Below are 13,225 nucleotides of genomic sequence, written 5' to 3'. Positions count from 1 at the left end.
TGTTTCAATGTTCTTCATATAATCACATTTTCAATGGAAAGTTATTCATTCTCCAGCAATAAGAAAGGAATCTTCAAAAAATGTAAATTAGCGGAGAGAGAGAGAGAGTGCACACCCTTGGTTTGATAAGGAACAATGTAAATTACATTAAACTGTTACTAGTTCTAGTTTTAAAAGATACATAAAAGAATTTTTATAGGAACCTTTTCTTTTTAATATATTATCTCGCCCCATGACAAGTTTGTGTCATAAGGCAAATTGAATTTTTTTTCACTGTGTGTCTATTATAAATACAGTCAGTATTATAGAATAGTATTAGTTATGCTATTGCGTTCCCCAGAGCAGTATTTTAATATTTCCTGGTATGTGTGTTTATTTGTTGTGTATGTGTGTGTATGTGTTCCACTTTGGCTTATGTTATCTCCAACATCTAAGATTCTAATATGTGTTTCACTAGTAATAATTTTTTCCAGATAAAGCTTGGAATAATAAAAGTCTAAAGAACTGAAAACCGTTACCATAGTTCTGAAATAAAATCATCCAGCATCCTGAAGTCCCTTCTCTGATTTTAGATTTATTTCTGCTGTGGCTCTTCCATTTCCCATGTCCTTGAAAATTCTTAACATCAGATTTCCTAACTTCTGGACCTTCATCAGTAACAATTGTTTTAACAGCAGCTATTTAACTTCCTTTATCTCCTTCATCAAATTTTAATCTGGAAGTTATTCTTCTTATTGGAAAGCATTTGATCAGTCTTTCATAGGACATATCTTTCAGCTTCAGTCCTCAAAAGCCTCTCTGAAATCAAACTGGGCTGCATTTTACATGAATGCTGTTAGTTTCAAGTTTCAGGAGTCAGCCTGATGTTGTCAGTTCTGAATAGTAAAAAAGGAAGAAAAAGACCCAGTGCTTCGAGTTTTTCTCATATGTTCCCATCTTACATATCGTACTTAGACTTTCTGTCTCCACCAACTGTTCCTGTCTTTCATTTTAAATTATTTTCTCTTTTGTTTTGTTTTTAGACCCCAGACAAGCACAGTCATCCCCTCCATGGTCCTATGACCAGTCTTACCCATCATATTTGAGCCAGATGACTTCACCATCCATTCATTCCACAACTCCCTTGTCCTCCACACGAGGTACAGGGCTTCCTGCCATCACCGATGTGCCCAGACGGCTCTCAGGTAAAGACTGTGTTTGAATTAGTTATCTCAGAGGGAAGCTAGGAAAGCCAAGAACAGCTTAGTACATATGTGCTTAGGAGACACGATATTTATTTTTAGGTACATATTACTAAAAAGAGTTGCGGTTCCTCTGTGCGGTAACCGTCTCACTTTGCAGTGATTTGAATGCTGAAAATTTATTGAAGTCTCAGGATCTCATTGCTTTACTATGCTCTGTTCCATGCTGTTTTTAAAAGCAGGAATACTTTACCTCATTTATATGAACAGCTGCTCTTCTTCTTCTTGCTCCTCCCCCTCCTCTTCTTCTTCTTCCTTCTCCTCCTCCACTTCTTCCTAATCCTCCTCTTCTCCTCCTCCTCCTCTTCTCCTCCTCCCCTCTTTCTCCTCCTCTTCTTCTTCCTAATTCTCCTCCTCCTCCTCTTCTTCATCTCCTCTTCCTCCTCTTCTCCTCCTCTTCTCCTCCTCCTCCTCCTCTTCCTTCTCCTCCTCCTCTTCTTCCTAATCTTCTTCTTCCTCCTCCTCCTCCTCTTCTCCTCCTCCTCCTCCCCTTCCTTCCTCCCTTCCTAAATTTGCCCACCCATTATTGTTAAAAACTCCTTAGCTGAATCACTTATTCTTCTACAGCTAATAGACAGAGAAAATGACTTTATCATGTAATCAAGATCCCTCTCAGAAGCTAGGAAATTAAAGAATAGAATGCCATCTTGGAATAGGTTGAGGATAGTAGCAATGAAAAAGGAATGAAAATCTTCACAAAAGTAATGCTGAGCACCAGCAATACTAAGTCTAAACAAATGATCACTTGTTAAAAAAATATGTTCTCTTGGAAAATATTCTTATTGCTATATTGCAACCCAGTCCTCCATTGTCATCCTCTGTAGTTTGTTATTAGTGACCTGCTTGCCTGAAGTATGATTTATGTTTAACCCATAAAAAATTCATATGATCTGCTTTCCTCATCTTTTTGTCAAGTTGGCAAGACACAGTTTTTATTATTCCGTGCACCTGTTTGACTCTCAGCCAGGTGAATGTCTATAGAATATATCTATAGTATCATTGACAGGCTGAACTACAGCCAGGAGTCATACAGGATTTGATTTGTCTGGTTTCTTTCTTTTCTTTTATCTTAGGGATGGGAATTTGTTATATTTCAAAAGAAAGAGCAATAAGAATCAACATCTTTATTCTCAGCTATTCAGTCTGCCTTCAGATGTTTACCTTCATATCCATATTCAGTAGATTCAAATGTATGACTTCTGGAAATGCTAGCCTGCTTGTGTTTTTTTTTCCCTTTTAATTGAAATAGAACCCATACAACTGATTTTAATTTTAGACCATCTTCATTTACTTCTGAACTGTCAAGTCAGTGATTTTTTTGTGTGTGCGATTTTTGCTACTGGCAAATACCTGCGGGAAGCAGTAGGTTGGGACCCAGAGCCCTTGCTTGTCAGTATTCATTCTAGCATAAGTGTCTCACATGGGGAACAGCCAAAGAACTTGGACATCTCACCTCATCTCATCCCATTAGAAAAAGAAAAAACAGCACTTCCTTTGTTCATAGTTTCTAAGAAAAGGTAAATTCTTTCACTAAACTTAACATGTGTTTCCCTCCCTTTTTTCAAAGAAAGAGAACAAGCCTTTTAGTTAGAGAATTGTGGCCTTGAGGTGACTGAACAAGCTATACTTTATTTAAAAGTACAGCCAAAAGTGGATCATTATTGATGTTTTTAAACTGAACTATAATAAATGATCTTGAAATTTGAAATAATAGTACACATATTGCCAATTTGTCTTTTATAACATATAATGATTTTAAAATAATATTGATAGAATAATATCAATATAGATATTGATAGAAAAAGAAGCAGCGGGGACAGGGGAAGTATTTAAATGGAATACCCTGCTGTGACTAAAAAATAGCAAATTGGAAAGGAAGAAAATTAAAGAATTTCATTATCAGAATTGGAAAAACACAGAAAGCCAAATGTTATATATCAAGAAAGATAATCCTGATCTAAGGACCAGCAAAGAAGAAAGGCATGAAGACAAGATTTAAATAGGAGATTAGTGTTGAAGATATTAGGAAGACCGGGAAGAGACTGCTAACTTTAAGTTTTAATGAGAATAGGAATAAATAGGAATAGGATAATAGGAAGCCATTCAGATGGCATTTTCTTATTCAGAGAGTTAAAGGATCCTTTTATAAAGAATAGTCATAGAGTGTTCTATATCAACTTCCTTACTACTATATTTATATTAGTGTTGGTATTAGAACAAAATAGAAAGGCTTTATGCTTCCAGTAGCTAATAACATAATGCTTACAAAAGCAGCAGGAATCTTTAATTCTGATATATTGCACAACCATATTTCTATTCTAAACAGTGTTTACAGTTAATATTGGTTAAATAGAGTTAAACATATTAATGTCAACATCTGGCTTTCTTTATTAGTGTCAAGCAAAATAAGGAATCTAGCCACATTTATGGTTAAGGAATTTAAAGAAGTCCTCCCACCATTTACCATCATACATTTATCATGCTGATGTTCTTGGCATCTTTAACAGTCTATAGCTGTCTAGATATATTAGGGTTATATTAGTGTTTCAGACAGCAAACAGAAAGTTTGAAAGGGCAATAGATGTCATAAATACTTGGGTTCTCCTATCCGGGAATTGCCAATATATGAATATACTCTCTTTGAGCTTTGGCAATTATTTCTCATGAAAACTCGGCATGTCACACTCAGTTCATTCCCTTATAATCAATCCTAGATTCTGAATTGAACTCCACTACCTGACCATCTTTGCTCCAATTGCAGTTATTTGTGTTGGTTGCTTGATTTCTGTTCTTCACACCACCTCTTGAAAAACATAAAACTTTCAAAACTGGGAAGGAAAATTATTCGAGTTTTGAGCGTATATTTTATGAATGCAGAATAATACAGAGGAACTTGGAGGTCTTCTAGTCCAACACCCTGCTCAAGCAGGAGACTCTATACAATTTCATACAAATGACTGTCCAATCTCTTCTTAAAAACCACCAGTGATGAAGAACCCATAACTTCAAAAGCCAAACGATTCCACTGGTTAATTATTATTGCTGTCAGGAAATTTCTCCATCATTCTAGCTTGCTTCTCTCTTTGATTAGTTTCCTTCCATTGCTTCTTGTTCTGTCTTCAAATACTTTGGCGAATACGTCGACCTCCTCTTCTTTGTGACAGTCATTTAGATAGTGGAAGACTATTATCATGTCGCCTGTAGTTCTTCTTTTCATTGAACTAGACATACCCAATTCCTTAAACCATTCTTCATATGTTTTTAACTTCAGTCCTCTAATCATCTTTGTTGCTCTTCTTTGCACTCTTTCTAGAGCCTCTACATCTTTTTTACATAGTGGTAACCATATCTGGATGCAATATGTGGTCTTAACACGACATTATAAAGTAGGACTAATACTTCACATGATCTTGAGTCTATCTTTCTATTAATGCAGCATAGAACTGTGTTAGCTTTTTTGGCAGTTGCATCATACTGGCTCGTATTGAAATACTGCCCATTAGGACTCCTAGATCCCTCATAGTTATTGCTACTGAGCCAGGTACCACCTACAGTATTCTAGACCCGTGCATTTGGTTTTTCTTAGGGTAAAACCTTACTTTTCTCATTATTGAATTTTATTTTGTTGGATAGGGTTCAGTTCACATCTATCAAGATCCTTCTGGATCTTGAGCCTATCTTCTGGTGTGTTGACTAATCCCGCCAGCTTGGTGATGACTGCAATTTGATGAGTTCACCTTTTATCCCCTCATCTAAATCATTTATGAAGATATTGAAGAGTACTGGGACTAAGACAGAACCTTGAGGTACTCTACTGCATACTTCTCTCCATGTAGATGTAGTTCCATTGAAGACTACTTGCTGAGTGTGCTTGGTCAGCAAGTTATAACTCCATCTGGTGATTATGCTGTCTAACCCACATTTTTCTATCTTACCAAGTAGGTTGTAGTCTACTTTATCAAATGCTTTACTAAAGTCCAAGTATATTGTGTTTGTAACATTTCTCTGGTCCACTAATTTAGTCACTTTGTAAAAATAAGCAACAAGATTTGGTTGGCATGATTTTTTTTTGATAAATCTGTGTTGGCTTCTGGTTTTAACTTTGCTTCCCTGTAGCTGTTTGCAGATTTGTTGTTTAACTTTATTTATTATCTTCATTTATTTATTAGGAAAGAAAATGAGGGTTTTGATTGTGTATGCTTTGCTCACCATTGACTTGATAATCCTAATGGCTCTGCTAGACAAAAGTAGGTTGTGGGAAAAGGAACAGCAAGATGTATTTAACAAGTGAGTTAGCAAATGTGTTTGGTTAAGGCATTTATAGTAAAACTCTATATTATGTGCCATATCTGGACATTGACTAGCACAATAAAAAGCTGTGAAATGCTTTTGCATTTGGAAATTAGGCTTTCTTTTTTCCTTTTAGGAAACATAATGATCAGGTTAGGGTTACATTTTTTTCTGGAAATGGCAATCCATGTCTCAATTCCATACTCCATTACCTCATGCAATCTAGGGTGAAAGTGTCAAAGAAGTGTTTATTTGCTATCCTATTTACTCCAAGTAATGTATTATTTTAATGTTGAACAATACATGATTCTTAAGTGTTTGCTTTTAGATTGCAAAAGGTTCAGCTAATTCAACACTATTGTTTGCCCACTTTTTAACACTCTGTACATAGCAATCTGTGCATTATCTCTCTTTCTCTCCATTTTGTAATTAATATTCAAAGGTATTCATGCTTATACTAAATTATTATAAAAGTAACAATTCTAAAACTATAATGTAGTTTGCTTGTTCAACTTTGAAAAGTGTAGTAACTGCAGTGGTTACAGTCTGAGTTGTAGAGTTTAGCAAACTCTGGTTTGGGAGCAATTAATGTATAAAATCCATAGTCAGCTGAAACCATCTGTTAGTATGAGTGGTGCCTCCTTAGCTTTAATAACATTGAGATATCGTTGTATTTAGCCTAATCTTTTACTTGAAGTTGAAGGCTTGCATATATCGGACAGCTGTTATCTTCTCTCCAACCTCAAGGTTGGGGGAAGATGGTAAAGAAAGTGGAGAGGTTTGGAAGAATTGGATTATTATTTTGACGCTTAATACAACTCAGGCTGTGGTTCTGGATGGATGCCACATTGGCCGTTTTTATAGATGTGTGGTAAGCTATGAATGTGAGCATGCAACCATCCTTGTCTTGCTAGGCTTTTCAGGAGCCTATGTTCCTAGACCATTTACAGCAGTTGGAAGTGGGAAGCACTTTTTTACAGTGGTTCTGCTCCTTCCTAAGTGAATATAGTCAGTGTTTGTAGGTTGAGCTCTTGGGCATGCCAATGTGAGGTATTCCAGGGCTTGTTTCTCCCCTTATACCGTTTAACATGTACATTAACTGCTAGAAAAGGTTATCTGCCAAGAATGGACATCATTAACGTACCAGTAATATTTAGCCATACATCTCTATACCAGACCAAATGGGAGATATGATGGAAATCTTGATCCAGAGTCTGGAGGCTATCAAATTTTGGAAGGAGAGAAATTGGTTCTGATTCAGCCCAAGCAAGACAGAGTAGATGTTGGTTAAGAAACCAGCTGATTCTGGGATACAGCTCATCAAGATCTAAGCAACCTTAGATCTTGATAGGGCTGCATCTCCCTGAAACAGCAGGCTCACAATCTGAAAGCACTCCTAGATTTGGGGGTCCTGCTGAACAAGGGCATTTGCCCTGCTTTACCTGCTGCAACAGTTACACCTTACCAAGAACAGGGCACTCTGGAGACAGCTGCTCATCCTCTGTGATCTTGCACCTGGATTACTACAATTCACTATACATGAGTTACCTTTGAAAATCATCAGGAAACACAGCTCCCCGTGTGCAATCCCCATATAATACAGTTACTATGATTGGTTATTGATCTGTTTCCAGGTGTAGTTTAAGGTGCTAGTTAATACCTACATATATATTTTGGGTATTGAATATCTTAGCTATCCTACCTATTGCAACTAAATTCTGAATACCCAGCCAGGAGGAATAGGGAGCGCCTGTTGAAGATTTTCTCCTATCAGAAGGTATATAAAAAGAAGAGAACTGAGGTAGGTAAACCCAGTGACTGCTTTTTTACCCCACTGGACAAGACAAGAATGACCACACTGGAATTAAAACTGGTTTTTTTGTGATTAAACAGCTAGAGGAAAATCTGTACCATTACTGTTATTATTCACATTTTATTGTTTACTTATTTAATTAAAAGTCTTCTTTGTATTCTGACTGATTTTGTACACATCTTGTTTTGCCTCTGGGGTGAAATGACTGATAAATCTTATAAATAAAAAGTAAAATACACACACACACACACACACACACACACACACACACACACACAAACATGCAGACATATATAAAGATAAAGTTTCACTTTGTAAAGATGGAGATTTGCCAAAAGATGAGTTATTTAAACTAAAAAGATCTGTGGAATAATATTCTAGAATAAGATCGATCCATTTCATTAGGTTGGTTTGTGATGTTCCTAAATGAAGCTGGAGGCTTAAAAATGTCATCTGGCAGCCATAGTGTGTACTTCATATAATTTTTATTTTTGCTGCATTCTCTCTCTCCCCCCCCTCACCCCATGTGTGGGGGGTGGGGGAGAAAGAACAAATTATGAATTTATAGATGCATGTGGACAATTAGAGCCCTTGTATATGTGTCAAGGAGGAAGTTTATGGAAGATAATGGAATCCATTCCAGTAAACATTAAAACAGAAATAATGTCCCCACCAAAATCAATGGAAGTTCTGCAGTTGATTTTACTGGAGCCAGAATGTCACCCAAAGTTAGTCATTACTAACAATAAGTATGCGCTAGTTGTACAATGACTATTAAATTTAACTGAATTTAATTTTGTCTATGGTAAATGAGCAGCCAAAAATCCTATGATAATGGCCCTATAAGAAGACTAGTAAAATGTTTTGAACACGATTTTTTTCCCAGTAGGGGATGATAATGAAGCAGAGTTTTTTAAGCATTCATTAAACTACACTTACTAATTTGATTGGCTTGTAACAGGGATTTTAATTAATATTCCATTTTTTCCCCTGGGGAATGTTCATGTTGTGATCTCATACTACACTTTTCAAATAGAAAGTACTCTTTTTTTAGACTTTAGTTTTCAGACCTTTATCTGTAAAGGCTACATTATTATACCGTAATTTGATATATTGGCAAATTGGTACAGTATTTTCTTTTTCATGGTATTGGACCTGGGTACTTGAGAGACTGCCTGCTGCCAATTACCTCCACTAGACCGATTAGATCCCACAGATTAGGCCTCCTCCGAATTCCATCCGCCGGCCAGTGTCGACTGGCAACTACCCGGAGGAGAGCCTTCTCTGTGGCTGCTCCGACCCTCTGGAACGAACTCCCCGTGGAGATTCGAACCCTCACCACCCTCCAGGCCTTCCGCAAAGCCCTTAAAACCTGGCTGTTCCGACAGGCCTGGGGCTAAAGAATTGTTGCCCCCGTCTCGAATGGTATGACTGTCGTGTGTTTTAAATTATGTATTGTTTTGTGTCATTTTAATTTTTTGTTTGTATCCCCCTTCCCTGGTTTGAGTTGTGAGCCGCCCTGAGTCCCCTTCGGGGGAAAAGGGCGGCATATAAATAAAATAAACATTCAACATTCAACATTTTTGCTAGCAAAGGTATCAGACCAAGGTAGTTTGAAAAATTTAAAAGATGGCATCTGTTCTAGAGGAAAACAAGAGGTCCAATAAATATACTAAAGTCTTGCAGTCTTAATGCCTAGTTTGGTGCTTGAGCAACATTACTCACCCGTTGGTATACAATTCCAGAATAAGGCCACTTTACATAGTGAGAAACTGAAGCCAATAACATGAAAAACCTTTGCATGTTTTCCCATATATTTTTTGCAAAAAATATCTACTCTGGACCAAACTCAGCATTATGGAGAATAGCACCGAAACAACCTTTGAAATCATTTTCTCCAATTCAATACCGAACTCCTGAAATTTAGCTGATGGTGTGATTAATTAATTAATTCTCTAGTTTGCAGTGGCTGTGGTAGGGAAACATGAAGTATTAACTTTCTTTTCCTAGCTATAAGGAAGTAGATATTAAGAAAATGGTATGATTGTCTCTTTTTTGTGCAATCAAAATTTGGCCCATTTTTGATGCGAAAACTCACCTTATGCAAATCCTCTGAAAGAGAAGCACTTACAAAGCACCTTTTGTTGAATTATTAAAGCAGTCATATATTCTTACTGACTCATATGGCTTCACATAGCCGCATCAGCACTTTGCCTTGTTTTTCCCAAGCTCTTATTTAAGGGTTCTGAAGCATTTCTTTTAAAGGATGTGCATAGTCCTAGCAGCCATCAACACAAACAGGGAGACACTCAGGAGCAGGATTTGCTCACTCTACCATTCTCCTGCTTTCTGTTGGACTACATATTTGCCAATATTCTTGGTATTTCTTCAAGTTTTCAGTTTTTGTTTACAAAAGCTGAACTTAAGCATTGACTATAAATTCTTTGACTAAATTATGCCTTTATTTTTAAAAAAATTCACAGTAAAGAGGAATGGGGTGAGATTGTTCAAAGTAGAATTGCTCTCTCAGTTATGTGCTACATATGTCAGTTTTTACATGTATAATAATCCTGATGCCTTAATGGAAGGTAAGACTGTAGGAAAACTCAATGACGGGAAAAAAATCTGTATACTCTTGGGCAGTCTATTTTTAATGAGGGTTAACCAAAGGGGAAAAATTGGTGAAACTTTCTGAAATGGAATATATTAGTTGCTGGCACAGGAAATAGCACACTGCAATCGATGTGTGAGTATATAGATATGTTTTATCTGAGCTCTTTTGTGCAATATGTTTTATATTTAGGACACATATCAGGATTTGCATCTGTTTTCAGAACTTGCTGCTAACAGTTAGTAATGATGCCAAAATATACTTGAGTTCCAGCTTGAGACCAAATGATACTGCCTTTTTTGTTATTCCTAATTTGAAGTCTGATATTAATTAGAGACATTTTCCATAAGCACCATATCCTTTTTCTGAAGTGCTCATTAAAATTATATTAACTTAAACTGGAATAAGGCCTCACAGCCTGAACTGCTTTGGTAATGATTTATTCCTAACTGGCCTTTTTCTCATTTGGGTAAACAACATGCTAATTCTTAATGGGAAGAACAAAAAGTCTGATTCCAAACATATAAAAGGAACAAATCTTACCACCCCAGCCTCTGAGACAAAAATCAATAAGAGGTTCAACGTGGGAGACCCCCAGAATTGGGGTTCTAAGAACTCTTACTGGAATTCTATTTCTCAATGAGGATAATTGGTAAGAGTGGCCAGATTGAGAGGTAGGATCAACAAGTCAGAAGAAAAATTCGGCTTCTTTTTCTCAGATGACTTTCTTCAGTTATGGTATATTATTGAGGTCAGGATCAAAGGTAATATCACTACATTTCAACCTAATGCTGGCCTAGACTTCCGTCAGGCCTACAATACCCAATTAACCATTCAAATTATGGTTTGAAGTTGGCTTATTACTATTTAGTCATAGTTAAAGCTAAATCTGTTAGTCTGACTTTGGGTGTCTCCATAAAAGGCAGAGAACGAAAAATGCATAAATCGAGGTTTTCTGAACTCTGGCTAGAAAATGAGCACAGAGACTGCAAGCACATGCCTATTATAGTAAGCCGTTATTTTAATGGATTAACCAAACCATCCCAAACAGCCTACTGTAATTTAACAAAAAGTTTATTTGTTTGTGCCTTCTATCTGCTCTACTTGTTAAGCCATCCTTTGACCTGCCCTATAATGGATTCTTTGATGTACCCAAGGCATTTGTATAGTTTTACACATACCTTAGAAATCCGTGCATTTATGTCTCAAAAATTCCTTTCTAATGACTGTGATGACATTCTCAAAATATTTTCTAGGCACACAAATATTTCTTAAATATTTAGCAATTCAGCATGCCTTTTTGGTAAGATTTTGCAGAAACAATAATAAAGTGTCCAAACTATATTGTAGTCTTGTAGTAGCATTCACTAAGTATCTTTAGCAGCTAGTATTCGATAATATTGGAAAATTAGGTGGGATTTGGAATGAATATTGTGATATCTGATATTCAGAAGTAGTAGTATGTGATATTAAAAATATTGTAATGTGAATATTAAAAAGATATGACAGCTAACACGTAGTAGCAGTTAACATTTGGCAGAATGTGATATATAACATTAACATAAAACAATAATGGATAGATATGTGAAGGCGGTTTGTATCTGATAGCTATCTAGCAATTGAATTCGTATATTTTTACTTATTTTTTCTTGAATTCATTTATTCAATCAATGTTGAAATTACATCAGAAATTTAATTCTGAAATTCAGTTAATAAATTTTGAGATTGTTTCAATTCTGAGTCCAGGACAAACTTGAAAATAGATATGGATAAGATCAACCTAGATTTCTCCATCTTTGTTGTCTCCTCATGCCCCCAGACTAGTTTTGTGCAGGGGCACAAAGCATTCAAATGTAGAAATACATCCACATTTGATATTTTGGCCTATATTTATTCTCATATGAATATATTTCCATCTGTGCAATGGAAATCCCTCTGTTCTCTCTTCCTGTATGCTTTCTATGCCCCAGATCTATTCAAATTATTCTCCTATCATTCCATAACTGTTTTACAAGATACAAAGGGATATATCTGAAGAGGGAATTGATTAATTTGTGGATATCATTCCATCAATGGATGGACACAGTTACAATTCTTACTCTTGTTGTTCTGTACAAGACCACTGCTTAAGAAAAGAAAAAGAAGATGAGAAAGGAAGAAGAGAGGGAAAGGGGATATTAATCCATTTGAAGTACTTTGAAATTTAAAAAAAACAGCAACATAGCAGCACATGACAATGTCTGGGTATGAAAGCTAAGCAGAGTTGAGCCTGATTAATATTTGGTTGAAAGTACTCTTAAGGAATTATGAAGTCTATGGAATAAGATGGGAAATATAGGGGTGGGGAAATTGAACCACAGAAATAACAACTCTTGTTGGGAAGAAAGCTATATAGATATATCTCCGGAATCACCAATATTTGAGTTGGACTTAAATAAAGCTTTAGTCTCTATCTCTTACTGCAGTTCCTGCATTGGAGTCATAAAAGTAATAGAATTCATAAATCCTGTAACTAGGCACTGAAGAGGCATAGAATGAAAGAACTACTGAAAGAACTGAGTTGTAGAATGCATACATAATAAAATCAATTAAAACAACATAGCATATCAAATGTGTGTGTGTGTGCACACACCCATGTGCATAGAACTTCAAGCTAATTTTGACCACTAGCAACCCCCTGGATTAGTCTCTAGCAGGCAAGATATTCATGAGTGGATTGCCATTGCTTTTTTGAAAATTTCATTGTCTCCTTTGCAAAGATGCCTGATAATTCTATTGTAGATTAGAACTGCATTTGTGAAATAAAATTAATATTTTCATGAATTTAGGTCTACATTTTTGGATTATAATTCTCACATTCTTAAGTGAAACAATTCTGTGTTCAAATGGTATTGTATTAAATTCAGACCTCCTCGCCTTTCTTACTTTCCTACCAATGGTCTGTAAATATGTGCTTAAATTGATACTCAACCTATTTTCAAGTTGCTATATATATACATTTTAATCTTCTTTATTCATATATTACATAGTCGTTTGGAGGATTAATGTTAGAAATAGTTTAGTTTTGTCCTCTGCATTTTACTGTACCATTCAGCATGATTAATCATTTTTTTCATTATTTACAAAATGTTAGTTTTTTCTCTTTCCTTCCAGTTGCTCCTTTTGTGTTGCTGTTAATGATTATCACTAAGCCCCTTTTTCTTCCTTTGTATATTTTCCCAATTGGACAGCGGATTTGCTCCTTGGTTTCAATTACCATATTTATTCTGG

At 35.9% G+C, this 13,225-nt stretch overlaps 1 protein-coding gene across 4 annotated transcripts in view; it reads left to right on the top strand.

The window, feature by feature from the left end:
• The window catches only part of RUNX2 (RUNX family transcription factor 2), a 161,764-nt gene that overhangs the window by 69,967 nt on the left and 78,572 nt on the right, over positions 1-13,225 (top strand). For 2 of the 4 annotated variants that reach the window (XM_087716746.1, XM_087716744.1), the window contains one exon: positions 1,023-1,184. The exons of the other annotated variants lie outside the window; for them this stretch is intronic. In XM_087716746.1, coding sequence (XP_087572872.1) covers positions 1,023-1,184 — 162 coding nt within the window. The remainder of the gene's footprint in view (positions 1-1,022; positions 1,185-13,225) is intronic. 4 annotated transcript variants of the gene reach the window in all.

This window comes from Thamnophis sirtalis, unplaced genomic scaffold (assembly GCF_051295495.1).
Source record: "Thamnophis sirtalis isolate CommonGarterSnake01/CBP01778 unplaced genomic scaffold, rThaSir2_p1.2 scaffold_5, whole genome shotgun sequence".
Lineage (NCBI taxonomy): Eukaryota > Metazoa > Chordata > Lepidosauria > Squamata > Natricidae > Thamnophis > Thamnophis sirtalis.
This window is presented reverse-complemented; position numbering and strand designations above follow the sequence as displayed.